This window comes from Octopus bimaculoides, chromosome 2 (assembly GCF_046866305.1).
Source record: "Octopus bimaculoides isolate indiv1 chromosome 2, ASM4686630v1, whole genome shotgun sequence".
In the NCBI taxonomy this organism is placed as follows: Eukaryota; Metazoa; Mollusca; class Cephalopoda; order Octopoda; family Octopodidae; genus Octopus; species Octopus bimaculoides.
Genome location: NC_142929.1, coordinates 135,357,821 through 135,378,296, shown reverse-complemented (window position 1 = coordinate 135,378,296; position 20,476 = coordinate 135,357,821). Strand labels below are relative to the sequence as shown.

The 20,476-nt window shown below is 36.8% G+C and overlaps 1 protein-coding gene across 2 annotated transcripts in view; it reads left to right on the top strand.

Moving 5' to 3' along the window:
* Positions 1 to 20,476, top strand: part of LOC106882930 (sodium/potassium-transporting ATPase subunit beta) — a 42,070-nt gene that overhangs the window by 887 nt on the left and 20,707 nt on the right. The window contains exon 2 of one of the 2 annotated variants that reach the window (XM_014933773.3): positions 18,473 to 18,616. The exons of the other annotated variant lie outside the window; for it this stretch is intronic. Within the exon in view, the coding sequence (XP_014789259.2) occupies positions 18,473 to 18,616 (144 nt within the window). The remainder of the gene's footprint in view (positions 1 to 18,472; positions 18,617 to 20,476) is intronic. 2 annotated transcript variants of the gene reach the window in all.

Here is a 20,476-nt window from a genome sequence, read left to right as displayed (position 1 = left end):
TCGAGATGGTCTTTTAGAATAATCATGCACAGAAGGAAAACTTGCACTACTTCAGAACCTCCGACTTAGAATAAAGTATCGAAAAGATGATAGAATCATGCACGAAAAACATTTGTGAATATTCTGGTACTCAAACAGAAATGCCGTGTATGTGTGTGTGTATATATATTGCCAACGCACGAAACTCACGTACCTTTAGCCACTCTGTTACTTCTGCTAAATATTAATATATATATATATATATATATATATATATATATATATATATATATATATATATATATATATATATAATTGTTACAGTACTTTCGTAGTGTACCTTATCGTTTAGATCACCTATGAACTAAACCCCCATACTTTATATATATATATATATATATATATATATAGATATATATATATATATATATATATTGTGGTCGAATGTAATGTTTGTATATTTTACATTTTATTACACAAATCCAACAATTGAATTAAAATACATGTCCGAACTCTGAACTTTCAAAATTTATTTTAATCCGTGATAAATTATTTAATATGTAAACCAAAGCGTTAAACGCCATGGTTGCGTTTAACTTTGTTTACAAAACAACGTTTAAATTAACTTAAGGCGTCATCGTTAAGCGATAATTCGAGTTTTTGGGGCAACGCAATCATTAACTACTAATTATTATACTAGCTTAAAAGCCGCCCGATTGGTACAAAGCTTTTAAGCTACTGACCCCGAATGGGAAGATCTGCAAACAGATCTCAGGTTTGTTTTGGAGAATTTGTGGCAATTGCTTCCTCCAGAGCCATATCCCAAAGATAATCTAATTTTTTTGCAAAAAAATCAACCAAAAAAATCGCCTAAAATAATCGCTGAATTTTGCAATTAATTTCAGTTGTTCTTAAAATTTATTTCCAAGTTATAAAAAATAGTTGTACAAAAAGATCCGTCGCAAAAAATCATGTAAAAAAAAATCGCCGAAAACAATCGCAGTAATGAAAACTTGGAAAACCAAAATTTCTGGATTGCAGGTCCAGATTCGGCCCGGAATGTTTTTAATTTACTCACGGGGCCGACCTGATTCCAAAATGGTATGATATATTGGGCTACGGCTTTTAGGAGTAAAGTTGAAAAAGTGTGACACACTAACATGCGTATTTATTAAATTAGAAGACATTGTAAGATAATTTAAATCAAATATTTTTCCTATTTACTTTGCTCAAGTATTTTTATTCTATTCTCACGGACAAAAAAAAAAAATTAAATGGTTTAAAATGAGATAATTTTATTGTTTTTCTCCTCTAAGAATCTCTAAAGGTACTGCCACTTAACACTGTTATCTGAAAATATGAACTATAGTTACAATAAAGGGTAGAGGAACTTTTTTAATGAAAGCAGACTCAATTTAAACCTGAAGGCTTGAACATACGTTCATTGATCTTCGTTACTATCATATCGTTTATTACTACTAGCATACCCGTGTCGTCAAAAATGCCGACAGTTTTATTAATGATAGAAAATGGCGCATTAACACAATGGGAGAAACCATTGATAAATGTCAGCAGTCTTGTAAATATATGTACAACACATATATATCTTATCTATAAAAGGCAGATTTTCTGTGTGTGTGTGTGTGTTTAAAATTCATACATTTACACAATTCCAAATTTCTTGACTGAAAGAATCGCAATACACAGATTGCACCTCTGATTTGAACTACCAATACCTGCAGGTAAGTTCTACTCATTGTGGATCCTAACATGTCTTTTAAGACCCCCATTGGATTTGCAAGCCTTCTGGCATACACCACATTCAAACGTGTGCACAGATATATAATCAGAATAGTTGGTTGAAGTTTGCTTTCCATGGGTTCGCAGGTGAGATTTGAGGCCAGCCAAAGACAAGCTTGGTCTGTCACAGACTGTGCACACAAAAAGGTCCTTGTCATTCATCTTCTCGATCTTTACATTCTTCCTTAAATATCTTTTGAGTCTTGCTTGCGTTATCCTGGCCTCTTCAAACACTTTCCTTCCCTTCCACACTTTTTTTCGCCATCCAACTGGATATATATGGCGGCGATAAAGAATACGCACCTGTTTTCGGCGTAACCCTAATCCTAACCCTAACTCTAAACACCAGGTGTGCGTATTCTTTACCTTCGCCTATGTACACACAGACACACACACACACACATATATTTTAGGCTGTTTCACATGGAATGTCGTATTTGAAAGGTAACAATAAAATGTGTCAGAAGTGTTAGAGAACTGATTTATTTAATCAAAGTATGATCCATGTTCATTTATGACGTTTACCCAACGTTTCTCTATGTCATATATTCCATCTTTAATAAAAAAAAATTCATCGTTTGTGTGGTGTTGTGGGCTGTGACGAGCAATGTGTTGTGGTGGAAAGGGGTGAGGCAAACAGAGGTGAAGCCAGACCGGAAGGGCCAAACCGGAAGGGTCAGATCGGAAGTCGGCGACACGCGGTCGAAGGCTAGCACGTGGGGCCAGTGAGAAAACAGCGACGTTACGAGAAAGACGTGTTCTGATTAGGAGCGATCGTGTACCCCGCTGCGGTCGGCAAGGTAAGGTCCAACGCTTCATTCTGTCCTTTTGCTTCTTGTTGTCTTCTTCCTCCGTCGCACCACAGTTTGCACATTAGCTCAATCTTTCCGTCAAATCGACGTTGTCTCAACGGATGCACTGTGTACCACGCGTCAGATGTCGAGTTGATCGTACAGCAACGTGGGATGAAGTGTTTTGCTCATGAACACAACGCACCATCCGATCTAGGACCTGAAATCATGATCTCTAGATCGTGAGTGCAACACCTTAACCATTCAGCCATGCACCCTCACACACACACATGCTCGTTCATATTACATCTATATATATGTGTGTTATGTGAACGATTATATTTTGAAAACTAAAGTGATTAGTATTTAATTTTATATATATAATTGAAATAATTTGGAGTCAACAAGAAGGAGTATGGTTGGACATTTATTTCTATCACTACAATTGTTTCCACACAACGTAGTTCTCCAGGCGTGCAGGTACTTGATTATGCAAGCGTTTCCCTGCATGCCTGGAGAATTATGTTGCGTGGAAACAAATGTAGCTATTTCAATTTGATGGCCAAACGCAAAGCTGGAAGTACGTATAATACTTACTACTGGATTGCACAGGGTGAAATCTGAAGGTGAACGGACGAGCTTTATATTGTATTCTACTACGTTTTTAACAGAATATACCATATATATATGTGTGTGTGTGTGTGTAACGGTTTTGTTTTAATTGTTGTCGAGGGTCACCAATTGTAACGGTAGGGTTTACCAGTTGTAATGGGAGAAATTGAGGTACTGGATCTTTGGGGTTTGACGTGCAACATTTTTTTTTTTTGTAGTGTTTTTGGTACCGAAACACTTTCAAACTTCGAATATTTGTATATTTTGTGGTATAGAACAGATAAAAAATTTTGTATTCGAAGTTATTTTATGTAAAAAATTGTCGTATTTCGGTAATTTCAACCAATCACTGACGTCTATTGAGGTGAAAACAAATAATGCCGTAACGGTGTCATGGGATCTTTTCCCTTGAATAAAATTAGTCCCGTTGTTTGTCAACAACTACCCCTGTTACTCTTATTTATGACATCGTTCGTGCGTTTGTACTGGTTTTAGCTTTAGGGTTTTAGGGTTCGGGTTTTAGAGTTAGGGTTAGTTTTAGGATTACGGTTAGGGTTATGATTATTTTTGCCATAACCTTAACTCTAACCCTATAACTCATAACCATAACCCTAAAACCCGAACCCTAAACCCTTACTAGGGAATAATGATATAATTAAACAGGGAATAACACACTTGACACCGAACAGCAGTAACTGTATTCAGCTGAATAGACGTCAGTGATTGGTTGAAATTACAGAAATACGACAACTTTAACATGAAATAACTTGCGATGTACAAAATTTTGTTAAGAAGGTTAAGAGAAGAAGTTGTTTTATATGACACATTCTACCAGTGTCCCAAGTTTGAAAGTGTTTCGTTAAGAAAACAAATGTTGCCCGTCAAACCCCAAAGATCCGAGGTACTATTAAAGCGGAGTGGTCCCGAACGCGCACCCGCGCTAGCTAGTCGTGAGTAGTCGATCCTACAAAAAGTGCGCGCGCGCGTGTTTGCAAATGAATACATGTGTTTATGGTTAAGGTTAGGGATAGGGTTAGGATCGACCACTCACAACTAGCTAGCGCGACTGCGCGTCCGGGACCACTCTGCTTTAGTAGTACCAGAAATTGATTAGTAAACAATATTATGACGATGTCGAAGTCAGCAGTTGTGACGATAAAACTTTGTTGTTATAACGACATGCTGCAGGATGCGAAAGATGAACAATGCATGAAGTTTTAAGGAAATATTTATTTACCGTTACATTACAATACCTTGCCTCGACGGGCAGGTTATAATATCCGAGAGCATGCGAAAGAAAGATGTGGTAGAATGTTTCTTTGCATAGTTTGGCGTATACAAATTGTTTGTAGTAATCCACAGATAGCGATAGAATATGTTGTAAGAGAACAAAATTAGAGCTTCTAAGAGTTGTAGGGTGTGGGACGTTGTCTCACAGTTGCTGACAGTAAACTTCATTTCTTCCTCTGGCCAAGGTTCTAGCTGGTCAACCAGACTTCGTTTTTGCTGAGTCGTCACTGACTGGTGACTAAACTAACCTTTTTGCTTGGGGTTTCCTTGCTTTTATAACGATCCAGGAGGATAGACATATCATTGAGAACAATAGATTTAGTTGGTGGTCTTGTTATCTCTATTCTAGCTTTTGTAGAAGAGGTTAGAAAGGGTTAAGTGGTGAAGACATTATTTCGGCCTAGCTTTAAGGCATCTGGGAAATGTAAAACTGCTGTCAGAGAAAAACCATTGTTCCACCGTGGGAAAAGTTCTGTTGCAGTGTTAATTTAAATTTGGTTATGGTGGATCGAATCCACTTCATGCGTGCAAGATCCACTACATATATATACACACGTGCGTATGTTTGTGTGTGTGTGTAACTGATAAACTAAATATAATTTGCAGTTTTATTTTGATTAAAATACCAATGATTTCAGAACAAACCTTTTGAATGCTTTTCGCCAGCTTTACCGTCTCTGACTGTCACTCATCCCTACTCCGTTTGTTGTTTTGATAAATACACAAAACTGTTAAATTCACTTAAATGAAGTGCCAATGTTTTCGTCGCAGTGACACAATTCAGCTTTGAGTCCGTGTTCAGGTCGCAGTTGAGCGACGGAAATTTAAATATTTCATGAAGTTGATTTAAATTTAATAGTTTGTGGTTTTATTAAATGGCTAGAATGAATCTTTCGCGATGTAGTTAAAACGAGTTGTTTGGGTTGTTTTTGTTTAGCCCGAGATCAACTTTGACAGAGCAGGCCTATCAATCTGAGGCAGCCAGGGGTAAACTGCAGCTCACGGGATTTTCTAAATGGCACGCCTAACAAAAAATTACCTTGAATTTATTTAGTGCAGCTCGCCTGGGGATGAGTCATGTCTCGAAAAAGGTTGCCCATGCCTGATCTAAAACCTTTCACTGTCTCGATACCATCCCATTTTAAAAAGTCTATAGGACAGTGGGTTATACATCATTAGATGTACACCTGACTTTCCTATATTAAATTAAGAATTATAACGGAACGCTGAACTCCAGACTATCAACTCAACAATATTTATTCATGGTGGAAAATATACATCTTTAATCTTGTTTGTTGAGACGTCTTCGGTGTGTCAGAACATGGTTGTTGGGACGTTGGTATATTGATGTGAGCTGTCTAGCGTGAGTTCGAAAGATGGAGAGATAGCTAGACACGTCCTTGCTCAATCGCTGGCCAGCAAGAAAGAGATCGATCAAAGCTGGAAAGCTCGGATGTTGAATTCCACACATGCGTGAGACTACGCATGCGCACAGCGTTACTACAGGGCTCCCTTGCCAGTGCGGAACGCACGATAATATAACTCTGTTGGAACGCCTGAGGCAGGATGGCCACTGAAAACCACCCACAAGATGTAGCACAAACACACACAAAGAAAATGAAAGAAATGAAATGTACACTCGTGTGATACATGCATGCAATGTACAAATTAAAGGAATGAAAGAAAAACATGCAATATGGTGTGTCCCTGGTGGTGGGGTTGTTGGCGTACGACATTGTGGTAGACAGTACATTGATGGAGAAAACGTCGGCGCAGGAACTGTAATATAGCTGTGTTCTGTATGTGTGGTGGTAATGATGTCCTGTTGAAACTGTTGGCGACGTCGGGAGAATGCTCGTAGTTGGTAGTAGTTGTTGTTGTCGTCGCGGTGGTAATCTTGTTTGAACGAAGCTGGTGGCGAAAAGGCTGCTTGGTGATGACGGTGGCGTCGTTGGTGGTCATCGTTGCTTGGTAGTTCAGTCTCCATGGCCGCATTTGTTCTTTAGTCGGGGTCACCAGTTATAGGTTGGTAGTCCAGAATCCATGGTCGCGTTTGTTTCCTAGTCGGTCACCACTATATAGGTTGGTAGTCCAGAATCCGTGGCCGCATTTGTTCTTTAGTCGGGGTCACCAGTTATAGGTTGGTAGTCCAGAATCCATGGCCGCGTTTTTTCTTAGTCGGGGTCACCACTTTATAGAAATGTTGGTTATCAGTTATATAGAAATAGTTGTTATTGTAGCTCAGCGGGCTGCGTGTCTGAATCACGTCGGGGTCACCAGTTATAGGAAAGTGGGTTATACATCATTAGATGTACACCTGACTTTCCTATATTAAATTAAGAATTATAACGGAACGCTGAACTCCAGACTATCAACTCAACAATATTTATTCATGGTGGAAAATATACATCTTTAATCTTGTTTGTTGAGACGTCTTCGGTGTGTCAGAACATGGTTGTTGGGACGTTGGTATATTGATGTGAGCTGTCTAGCGTGAGTTCGAAAGATGGAGAGATAGCTAGACACGTCCTTGCTCAATCGCTGGCCAGCAAGAAAGAGATTGACCAAAGCGAGAAAGCTTGGATGTTGAATTCCACGCATGCGTGAGACTACGCATGCGCACAGCGTTACTACAAGTCTATGTCTGGGACTACTTCATCTAATATGTTCTTCATTTATCAAGAAAGGAAATGATTTCAGATACATGTGGTTGTTATTTCTAGCAGACCGGGCAACCATACAAAGCAGATATGGGTCTCTACGCCCACATTCTTATTTGAAACTCACAGTGAAGAAAGAAAGAAACAAAGTTTAATCCTGGCTCGTATAGTCTTAGTAAATCCACAGCAAACAATGCCACCTTTTCTCGTCCGTTATTTCACTACAGTCCATTAACCGTGCAGGATTATTACATTGCTGGTATGTTGACATGCAAATCATCGAATTAATTGCTTTCTCGGTAAATTAAATATTCGTTGTTGGGTAAAGTATGTTCGAACGGCGTATTTGTAAAATATATAACATATCGTTAGAATTCATTATACGTGTAAGTGCCATAATGAGGGAGTAAGTGACATAATGAGGGAGTTTTTATTCTTTTCATGGAATTTTGGAATGTCAGTGTTGTCACTTTCGGATTTTTTTTTTAGGACATCTTACTTTTACCGGCGATCTTACGGTACGAGTCCTAAATATCGGCCTTTTCCGTAAAAAGTGTCTTCGGCGATCTTTACCAAAGATCAGCCTTTTCCGTAACACCCGCACGATCTTCACTACGGTGTTAGGGTTATTGTTTTAGTGTCAGGGTTAGGGTTAGGGTTACGGACGGCATTCCCTAACCCTAAGCCAAACCCTAACCCTAAACCCTTCAAAATAAATCGCGCTCTCTGCATGTCTTTCGTTTCCCTGTTTCTCTCCAACACTTTTTACGGAAAAAACCGATCTTTGGTAAAGATTGCCGAAGACACTTTTTACGGAAAAGGCCGATGTTTAGGACTCGTACCGTAAGATCACCCTTTTACCTTTTTTACGATTGTCTACAACATGTTAACCGTTATTCTATCATTTGCTTATTAGGACTTCACGTACAGAAATAAATCATAACAGGCTTCATCATTCTAGAGTCAATGATTCCAGATAACATTCTCTTTCATTTCGTTGATAAGTTATTAATGATTATTGTCGAGTTTTATTTTATGATCTTGGATCAAAAAATATTGCTGACATTGTCGGGGGAAAGAGGGTTTTATATAGTTGTTTACATGTGCTTCGGAGTGTAATTGGGAAGAAATGAAAATGACACAGAAGTAAAAAAAGTTAACGAAGGAACACCGAAAACCATTTTAGTTCGACCATTGTGGAAACCTATGAAAGGTGATCTATAAAGTTTCAACTTTAAAATGCGTTTGGTGTATTGTGAAAAGAATGAAGAAATACTCAGAAATAAGTTTTTATGCTTCACTTTCGAGCACTGATTAATCTCATTATTATTTTAATGCTAGTGTACAACTACTGTCAAAACTGACAATAATTATTTCTGACATATTCTTCAGATTAATTTTTCTTACAAGTTATAAAATTCTGACGTTTTTTCTTTTTTTTTTTCTTTATCATTTTTAAATATGAGTTTTCATGCTGTCACTTATTAAGTTTATGAGAAAATTGTTTTACTTGAAATTATTTTAGGTGTATTACATACGGAGAAACAAAACAAACATGGTCTTCGACATCGTTAAAGTCTATATAGATATAGACAGACATACTTTTCAGGTGTGGGACATGATTCGTTTTTTTTAAAATTATTATTCTGCTTCCATTAATCTCTTTTATTCTCTCAGACATATTAGTCATTTAACAGAATTCTAATGAGCATGCTGGCTTGCTTCAGTAGGTTCCGTTGAACCTTGTAGTGTGCGACCAATTAAAGCTTTGTCTTTCTTTTGTAGAAACTTCTATTATGTAAGAATCATGACTATTATTTACTATTTATATTTCAATGTGGTTTTGTATTATTCATATATCATATACATACGTGTTATATATATATATATATATATATATATATATATATATATATATATATATATATATATATATATATATATATATATATATATATATATGTAATAAAATTAACTGATTATAAATAATATCTGTAAGTAATGTTATATAATTCTTAACCCTTTTCCTTTCCTGTGTACATAAGATATATTTTCCAGGTATCCATGCATCATATAAGATACACATTTCTATTTATCTTCGACCACCAGTGTAACTTGGGACTAATGAAAGGAAAGCTATGCATTACTCTGTACGTGTAAAACAAGGGGTAGCTGAAGGAGAAACATATACAAATGCTTTAGTCAAGTAAACAGTTAAACAGCCATTACAAACACACAAGTTTAGCCTGAGCAGTTACGAGGTTTTCAAGAGCAGTGATTGTAGTGAAATTTTTATTATTTTTTTTTTACCTTCACAAATACCAGTTGTAAGTTGGAAAAGGTACCGCGTATTTGCAGCTATTCATCACTTCTGCCTTGTGCGATTAGGCTGAAGAGATATCACTCAAGTATTGGGCATTGTGACGTACTCTGGAAGTTTCCATGACGATTGCAAACCAACAACACTCTTTCCTTCCAGAGTAACTTACATTGGTTCTACTGAAGCCTCAGAGTTTGAAGATTAATGGAACTTTAATGTAGGTCAGCTGATATTAGATGAGGTGGTTGGTTGCAGTCGTCATCATCATCATTGTTTAACGTCCTTCCTTGTTGACATGGATTAGATGGGTTGACAGGAGCTAGCGAGGCAGAAGCCTGCGCCATGCTTCTGTGTCTATTTTGGCATGGTTGGATGCAAGGAAAAGAGAGAGACAGCAAGAGCAGGAGAAGGATGGCATCAAGTACCATGGTACACTTGCAAGGAACAGGGATCAGGGTATAGATGGGATGGTAGAGTAAGGAAGAGGGAGATGAACGGTGACAGGTACTAGCAGGTATCACCAAGATGTCATGAGTCTGGTGGGGTGGAGGATGCTGTGACTGGTGAGAATCTGTGTATATGGGGGGGGGGATGGGGAAAGCAATGCTACAGTGAGGACTGGATTGAGGAATGGAATCTAATCATAGTGTATGAAGAGGAAATGTGAGGAACAGAAGAGAAATAGTTTGGGAAGGGGTGGAGATGTAGATTGGTTTGTAGAGTAGGGTGAATGAAAGTTTTATTGTTACATGTGGGTGGGACACAACGCTTCTAGAACTTAGGTTCACAGACGTGGGTGGCTCTTCTCTAGAACTTCATATCGCCAGACATTTCAGTCCCGTATCATTTTCTCTCTGAGCCCCAACATCCTGAGATCAGTCCTCACCACTTCATCCCATGTCTTCCTGGGTCTCCCTTTTCCATAGGTGCCATCCACTTTCAGTGACCGGCACTTCTTTATACAGCTGTCTTCATTCATACACATCACATATCCAAACCAATGTAGTCTCCGCTCTTGCATGCTGCATTTGATTCCTCTTATGCTCAACTTTTCTTTCAACATGTTTGCACTTTGTCGTTCATGAACATTGACGCTGCACATCCAGCGGAGAACACTGCCTTCATTTCTTTCTGGTCTACACATGTCCTCTGCCCCCAGAGCCCATGGAGTATAGCTGTTCATACACAAGCAATATACAAGCTACCTTTCACTCTGTGAGGGAGTCCTTTTGTTGCCAACAAACGTAGTAGCTCTCTGAACTTTCTCCATCCAATTCATATTCGAGAAACAGTACTTTCAGAACATCCACCCCATTGCTAATTTGGTCACCTAGGTGACAGAAACTATCTTCTGCTTCGAGAGAGCCTCCAAAGCATTTGAGAGAGTCTAAGTCCTGTGTGCTCTTAGTGCTTATTGTTCATGCACATCGCCACACACAAAAGTGACCTTACTTGTTGATCTACCAGCCATTCCACTGCATCACTTACATTTGTTCAGAGCTAACATTTGGTGCAGCAAATGGAATTACCTCCTACTCTTTTCTTACAAATTGAGCAGGGCCTGACAGAGTTTTATCTGCTTTCTTACTAACAAGTGTTGCATAACAACCTTCATTTAGTTTGCAAGACAAACTGTAGATACACCTTGAATCCATGGAAAATACAATACCTACATGAGGTTAGTTAGCACACTGTTGCAGTTTTTACATTTCTTTTGACTAAACATAAAAACCTGTATATTTTTATATGAAGGTGGTAAATAGAATGTTGTGGCAATGATACCTTTCTGAAGGCCATTAGTGGCATAACTGAAGTGGAATGGCCTTAGCCGAAAATGGAAGTTACAGTTAAGGTTGGCTTAGAGTCTATGTCTTGCTCTCCATGATCATAGTGTATGTGCATTTTTCATATCAGCACAAAGTCATAAATTTATGAGAGAGAAATATAAAGGATTAAATTGACCCTAGATTGAACAGAAGAGGAACTGATGTTTCATGCAATTTAGGGAAGTGTCCCAAAGCTTAAATCTAAAATTATTTAAAAGAAATTTCCCATTTGACAGAGTTTAAGAATAATAAGCACCTTCCCTATACAGTTCTATATTTAAGAGATGAGGAATTATTTACATTCGATGGATATTTGTCCTCATCTTATTTGTTGTTGAGACAACGTTTCGGCTGATATACCCTCCAGCCTTCTTCTGGTATCTTGGGGAAATTTCGAACCTGGGTTCTCATTCCTAAGGTATTTTTCGACAACAACAACAACAATAATAATAACAACAACATCGAAAAATACCTTAGGAATGAGAACCCAGGTTCAAAATTTCCCCAAGACATCTGAAGAAGGCTGGAGGGTATATCAGCTGAAACGTTGTATTAACAACAGACAAGATGAGGACAAATATCCATCGAATGTAAATAATGTACCTTCCCTGTAGTTAACCTTTTCAGAACAATATTGAATTTGTGTTTTAGGGGAGTGGGGGATCAGAAATTCTTATAAATCAGAAGTAAAAAGATACATTAGGCGCAGGAGTGGCTGTGTGGTAAGTAACTTGATTTCCAACCACATGGTTCCGAGTTCAGTCCCACTGTGTGGCACCTTGGGCAAGTGTCTTCTACTATAGCCTCAGGCTGACCAAAGCTTTGGGAGTGGATTTGGTAAACGGAAACTGAAAGAAGTCCGTTGTATGTGTGTGTGTGTGTGCTTGTGTGTCTGTGTTTGTCCCCCCACCATCACTTGACAACTGATGCTGGTGTGTGTACGTTCCCTGTAACTTAGCAGTTTGGCAAAAGGAACTGATACATTAAATACTAGGCTTACAAAAAATAAGTCTTGGGGTCAATTTGTTTGACTAAAGGCAGTGCTCCAGCATGGCCACAGTCAAATGACTGAAACAAGTAAAAGAATAAAATTGGTATTCTGAAATGGATATGTTAGGAAATTAAAAGCAAAATTGAATTACTGTGAAAATCATTTTTGCAGAATTATAAATAAAATTATAAAATTTTACAATTGATATAAAGACTCTGGCATGGTTGTGTGGTTGAAAATTTTACTTTCCAGCCACAGGGTTTCAGGTTCAATCTCATTGTTTTGTACCTTGGGTGTCTTCTACTAGAGCCTCAGACTAAACAAATCCTTGTGAATGGATTTGGTAGATGGAAACTGAAAGAAGCCTGTTGTGTATGTGAGGGAGGGGCTTTTCTCTCTTTGGCATTGTGTGATATTTGTAAGTGATGTCATTTATTTCTAGTCTGTGAAGACATCTTGCCAAAGGGTAATGCTACTTTTCTTGGAAACAAGTGTGGGCTGACAACATGAAAGGAATCTGCCCACAGAAAATCTGCCTTGATGAACTTTGTCTACCCCATGTAGCTTGGAGAAGGGGACATTAAAACAATGATGATGATGTAATAATTTCCAGTGGTTAAAACGTACATTTCAGAACCAAAGAAATTACAAAACTCAAAAGGAGAAAGCTACAGTTGATTACTCTGAAATGGAGAAGGCAATGGATAGAAGAAGGAAAAAATTAGAATTTTGAGTTTTCATCTTTTTTTTCTTTTGTTGAATCACAATTTCTGATGTTTTAAAGTATAGAAATCTGTAAAAATATCATGAACACAAATAATAAAGTCTGGGCGGGAGAACATGTTTATTCTGAAGCTCCGCCCTCTATTTTTCTAGATTGGTGTTTTCATCTTAACAGCTTGAAACATTTTCTTTCTTTCTTGGGATATTTTAAATGATATATGATAGCTTAACCTATTGTTCTTCTGTACCATAGTTGGATAGATTTATAAATATATACTTAAAAATAAACACACTAACATTAGTGTGTTCTGAATGAACAGACATTTGAAGAAAGACGTGAAATTCTTTTCAAGTGACTTCACTAAAAAAATTTTAAGAAAACATTTCTTATTCCTTTTTTCTTGTTTTTTTTTTTTCTTCATTACCTTTTCACTTGTGAAAGAGTTAATCTATCTCAACTCTTAAATTATCTGGGGCATTGCTGAATAGTGCTTTAAACAGCTTTGCTTTCAAATGAACACCAGTGTTAGCTGCCACTCAGCATTGAGTATGACAGTTCTTTCAGCAGACATATGTGCATGATTTCTTTTAACATGGAAAGATTGGTATAAAGCCAACAATCAGTGGACTTCTTATAATATATCTAGATTCAATTAAATATTTCCCAGTATTGTTGAAAATCTGTTCTGTTGTTGTTTCACTGTCTATAACCTTATAGTGAGAATGGATAATAGCAAGATTAACTGCATCTGACATCAAATTCAGTATAGCAAACAGTTGAATCGTTGTTCATCAATCAAATGCTTCTGGAGGTGTTGTTGTTGGTAATTAATCACTCCATGATGCTGTTTGATTTTTAACTAGGTGGACCATGTCTGCAAAGTTCATTGACTTCTTAGAAATATAGTGTAGCTCTGGTGTTAAATTAGTAGAAACTCAATCATTTAGACAAGAAGCTGACATGCATTCAGCTATTGCAATTCTTGGAAAGAAATAAAATTACAGCAACAATCACCATTCTAAGAACTGATCTTGTTTAACCAGTTCAACTTTAATGATTGTCTTTTTATTTATAAATCTGTGGAGAAATGGGAGTAGATGTAGCCATTTGAAATCTTCCCCACTTTTGGAATTGGCATTAACTAGTCTGTGATAGACTGAATAAGTTGCTTAGTTTAACATCACAACTTAGCGTTTGGATACCTTTTGTCAGGTTCATACTGTTGCAAACGGTAGGGTAGGTCTCTACTCTGAAGATATTTGGGGTTATTTTTTTTTTACTACCAGTTTCAGAGGCTCAGAGAAGTGTTGAGTGAGAAAAACATAAATGTCGATGTAATTATCACAAGAGAAATAATCAAGAGAGGCAATTACATGATGAAGCATTTAGATTGCACAAGATAGTAGAGGCCCTTATCGTAGCAATAGAAGTGACAAGAGAGGATGTAGCTTGACAATAAGCAGTGATTGGACTGTGTCAGTGGCTGTTTGCCTTTCAGGAATGCTACTGTTTTCCTTTCTACAATTGTTTTGTGCGAAAGAAGCATATGTTATTTTCCTTATACTCTAATTTGTTTTCATACCTCTTTACAGCTAAAATATATTTCTGGCTTTAAACAAGTTACTTTCTTTTATTATAATTTTGGTCATGTGAAAAATATAAAGTTTTACTCTGAGATTCTTATTAGATCATTATGCTTTGCTTGTATGCATGTATGTATCTGTCTGTATATATGAGTGTGTGATTATCTTCCGTCTAAAGATATTCTTATAAGTATTCAGCCATAATATTTTAAATTCTTGTCCAATTTACATATCTTGACAGAATTTCAATTTTAATGATGATTGATATTTTTCTTCTCTCTTTATTAATCATTATGATAAGATTGTCATTTCCTGCAATTTCCTGGAGAACTCATAAATTGATGTTTGAACTAAACTAATCAATTGTAAATCTATTTATTGCACAATATGTGTATTTGCCATCCGGGTCCACTGTACTCAATGTCTTTTCATGAGTTGAGATTTTACTTTGATTATGCTGTCAGAGTTCAATAACCTGATGGGGGATGGGGGAGGGGGGTAATTCAGTAAAAAAAAAGTTCATTTAAAGGGCAAATGCACAATGTCTTATGAAGAGATTTACTGATGGTATTTTGACACCAGTCTCTCTCTCTCTCTCACTCCCTTTCTCACTCACCCCTCCCATATCTCCTGTTTTGTCTCCTCTACTGCACATCTTCTCCACTGATCTTGCACTAAGCTCTCAGAGCAGTAATCATCTGAAAATTCCCTATTCGTTTATGCTTTTCTATTGATTTCTATAGCTGCTTAAACTAAACATGAACCCCTATTAATCTCCAGTTTGAGTAAGCTTATGAAGGACTTGGTCAATGCCCTATCTTTCTGATTGACTAATAAGAAAATTTATAAAATTTTACAATAGATACAATTAAACTGTGTTTCTATGTAAGAATACACATATGTACACATGCTTAAGAATAATGTCAAAAATTGGCGAAGTAAGTTATTGTAATTTGACTTACAGCTAAATATTTTTAGACAGTGAAAAATTTAAGAAAAAAAGAAATCTAGCATTTGGAAAATATAGAAGTCATTAGAAAATGGTGGATCTATAATGTATGTTTCAACTGAAGTTAAAATTGTCAGGCAGTGTCTGCAAAAAGTGAAAAAGAAACTGTATAAGAAGAGTGAATTAATGTAGCATCTGAAGTTGAAGCCATGACCATTCAAAGTAAATTTGAAGGACTGGACATTGTCCTGCTTTTAGAGGTTTCAAATTTTGGCACAAGGCCAGTAATTTTAGGGGAGGAGCAAGTCGATTACATCAACCCTGATGCTCAATTGGTACTTATTTTATTGACCTCAAAAGGACGAAAGGCAAAATCAACCTTGGCAGAATTCGAACTCAGAAAGTAATGATGGCTGAAATACTGCAAAGCATTTTGCTTTGCATGCTAATGATTCTGCCAGCTCACTGCCTTTGTCTTGCTTTTTATTAATCCTTTCTACTATAGGCACAAGGCCTGAAATTTGGAGGGAGGGGGCCAGTCGATTAGATCAACTCCAGTATGGAACTGGTACTTAATTCATCAACCCCTAAAAGGACGAAAGGCAAAGTCAACCTCAGCAGAATTTGAACTCAGAACATAAAGATGGTCAAAATACCGCTATGCATTTCGCTCGGCATGCTAACGATTCTACCAGCTCACCACCTTCTGCTTTTTATTAATATCAAATCTAAAATAGCATTATGAGTTGCAAATGACTGAGTTTACAAAGTGCTGAGGGTTTACAGTTTGTTGCATATCACAAGTATTATATTTTATTCCTGTCAAGAAAGATGAATGTCAAAAAATAAACGAAGAAATATAATGAAATGGACAAATAAAATGAAATAAACATTGGTTGAAAAACATGATTTTGCTACTATAAAACTGTAGTATTACAAATTTTGTGTTTTTTTTTTTAAATTTATTTTTAGCATGGTATGAGGAATATGATCTATTTAAATTAAATTTCTCTCAGATACTACATGTTTCAAGGAAATGGCGCTGCACCACTTCTGTCTCCTCTATACATTCTAAGTTTAACAGTCTCTGACTAACTCTCACGGAAATCCCATATGTACTTGAAGGATAATATTACAGTGCAAAAGCAAATTTTTTTTCCTTGAGTACCCCAAAATATTTCTGCTCTGAATGACAGTCAAGCCTTTAAAATCCCAGCATTCTTCATCCTGCTCTCCTATCTGCGAAGACACACCCACTATGCACAATTATTCACTAAACATTCTTCACTTTTCTAACATTACTTACGATGCCTTCACTTCTGAAATTACTAACCCTGTCACATGAATGTATGTATCCATACATACATACATACATATGAATCCAGCTGATGTTCTAAATTTCTGTTTCTTTCATTTTTCTTGCTATATCTCATCTCTGACTCTGTATTAAACACTTTTACCAAATCTTTTCTCATCAGAACTGATTCACTTTAGAATGCATTCTTTCCTTACATATTGTCCAAAACTGAATTATTTATTTATTAAATGAAATATTTCTGTATATAACAATATTACATTTAAACATTTTTGGTCAATTTATGGAAAATTATGTTACACAAATGACCTTTTTTGCTATATCACGTGTGTGTGTTTTTCCTGTGCATTTTTCATGATATGGCTAAGTGTGTCCAATTCCAGGGCTCAGGTTTCACTTTGTATGTTTACTTTCAGTTGTCGAATATTGTAGAACTTAGTGATGTAAATACAATTCTTAAACCCTTTTGTTACCAAATAGCCTGGTATCTCTCCTGGTTCTATGATGCAAATTTTGAAGTCATTTAAATTAAAACCATCAAAATTTCATGTTAATTCATATTCCAAGCACCAGCTTGATATCAAAATTATTTTAATAAATTTTTTATCATCATCATCGTCATCATCATCATCATCATCATTCAATGTCTGCTTTACATGCTGGCATGGGTTAGACGGTTTGACTGGAACTGATATGCCAAAGAGTTGCACCAGGTTCCGGTCTGATTTGACATGATTTCTATAGCTGGATACTCTTTCTAATGCCAACCACTCCAAGAGTGTAATGGGTGCTTTTTATGTGCCACTGTCACGGGTGCCATTTGTATGACACTGGCAATGACCATGACTATGATTTCACTTGACTTGATGAGTCTTCTCAAGCACAGCATATCGTCAAAGGTCTCAGTCACTTGTCATCACCTCTGTGGGGCCCAACATTCAAAGATCATGCTACTGGCAATGGCCACAGTTACGATGTCACGGGTGCTATTTACATGACACCAGCAATGGTCACAAATACTATCTCAATTGGTTTGATGAGTCTTCTCAAGCATGGCATATTACCAAAGGTCTCGGTCACTTGTCATCGCCTCTGTGGGGCCCAACATTCAAAGATCATGCTTCACCACTGCATTCCATGTCTTCCTGGGTCATCATCATTTAATGTCTTGCAATCTTATGTGTGTGTGTGTCTGAGAATGTTGAAAATGTTGTATTCTGTGACTTCATGAGCTACAGTCAGTTTTCTTCATTATCATTTCCCTGTTGATAAGTTATCCAGCAATTCTGTGGAATTAAAAACTCCCTTGCTTGAAAAGCAGGTAAAGGATTTGTGGCAGGAAGGGTACCCATTTTAAAAGAAAGCTTCAACAATATGTGTTTATGTAACCCATGCTAGCATGGAAACATTGGATGTAAAACATGAATGTGCTAATGTTCATTTAACAAAATAAAAGTAACAGTAGAGTTTAGTAGGTTTTTACCATTTTCAAATAAATAAATGGATAAATAATTTCAAATATGTATTCTGTTTTAATCTAATATATTGTTTCTGCAAATACAGTTTTTATGCAATGTAATTTATAAAAAATAGATGTTTTAAATTACTGATAATCAATTCTTTTATTTTCAGGCAAGATTTTATTATTTTATATCTGCTTCTACATAGTATTGTTCTTGCTTAGTGCATTTATGTACTATATATTTTCCTACCATATTATTCCAAAGTCGGAACCCAGGCTAAAGGATTCTCATAACCTGCTTAATGGAACACCAGGTAGATATCAACATTATGTGTGTAATTATTTTCCATATTTCTATAATCGTAATTGAACCATATTCGATGACTGGCACCTGCACCAGTGGAGCACTAACAGCACTGTCCGAGAGTGTTCATTGCCAGAGCAGCTGTCTGGCTTCCGTGCTAGTGGCCTGTAAATAGCACCATTTGAGCGTAATCGTTACCAGCATCACCTTCTAGCACTTGTGCTGGTGGTACGTTAGAAAATCATTCGAGCGAGGTCGTTGCCAGTGCTGCTGGACTGGCTCCCATGCAGGTGGCACGTAAACATCACCTTTTTGAGCATGGCCGTTGCCTGTACCGTTTGACTGGACCTTGTACCGGTGGCACATAAAAGCACCCACTACACTCTCAGAGTGGTTGGTGTTAGGAAGGGCATCCAGCTGTAGAAACTCTGCCAAATCAGATTGGAGCCTGGTGCAGCCTTCTGGCTTGCTAATCCTCAGTCAAATTGTCCAACCCATGCTAGCATGGAAAGCGGACGTTAAATGATGATGATGATGATGACGATGTTCCCATAAGTATTGTGATGTCAGATATATTCACGCATTTCTTTTTTAATTCTATGTATTTTAATCCTTATCTTTCATCAACAATTTTTAAAGAATCAATCAAAATGTGGTGACTTTTATCGTCAAGACATTGACAAGCGAGTGGAACATTGGCAAGAAGTCGTGAACAATGAAGGAGAATATATTATTGATTGATTTGTTGAAATCATTGATAAAGGATTATTAAAATAAATGGAAAAATAAATTAATGACTTCATCTGATAACCCAATTGATTGCTTTATTTGATAGCCATATTGTTCTCTGTGAGCATGGCTTGGGCAGGAATTGGTTTTGAGACAAGAGTTTATGACCAAATAAATACTCTGCTTGTCACCAATTCTCTTCCATATTTTTTTCATTTTTATTTTTATTCTGTTGGTTTTTTTAAAGAGTAGAGCAATCAGTTATAACATCAACAAAGAAATGTGAACAACAACATTGTTTCATTCAAATGACAAGTGAACATTTCATATACACGCACATGCACATACACATAGATATACACAATGAAAATATATAGGTGCAGGAATGGCTGTGTGGTAAAAAGTTTGCTTCCCAAACACATGGTTCTGGGTTCAGACCCACTGTGTGGCTCCTCAGACAATTATCTTCTACTATAGCCCTGGGCTGACCAAAGCATTGTAAGTGGATTTGAATAGACAGAAACTGAAAGAAGCCTGTCATTTGTGTGTGTGTGTGTGCCCCACCACTACTTCACAACCAGTGTTTGTTTATGTCCCCAAAGCTTAACAGTTAGACAAAAGATAGAATAAGTACCAGACAGAACAAAAGAGTAGTGGGGTTGATTTGTTTGGCTAAACCCTTCAAGATGGTGCTCCAACATGGCTACAGTCTTGTAACTGAAAAAAAATTATAGTAGCTTGATGCAGTCCTCTGGCTTGTCAGCACCTGTTAAACCATCCAATCCATGCCAGCATGGAAAATGGACATTAAGCGATGATGATATACGATATATATATATTGGGTCATCCCATAAATTATGTGTTTTTTTTTATCTTTTATTTTTCAAAATTAAGACAAACAAAATTTTTTTATTTTTAATCTAAAATATACTCTCCTTAATTTTCTACAATGCTCTTCCATCTATCTGGTAGACTTGCAAAGCCCCTCTTCCAAAATTCCCTTGTCCATAATGCAAAATACTCCTCCAGTACTGTTCTGACCTCATCTACAGAATTCCTATTTTTTCCATCCAAATGATTTTGAAAACTGCGGAATAAATGATAATCAGATGGGGCAATGTCTGGTGAACATGGTGGGTGG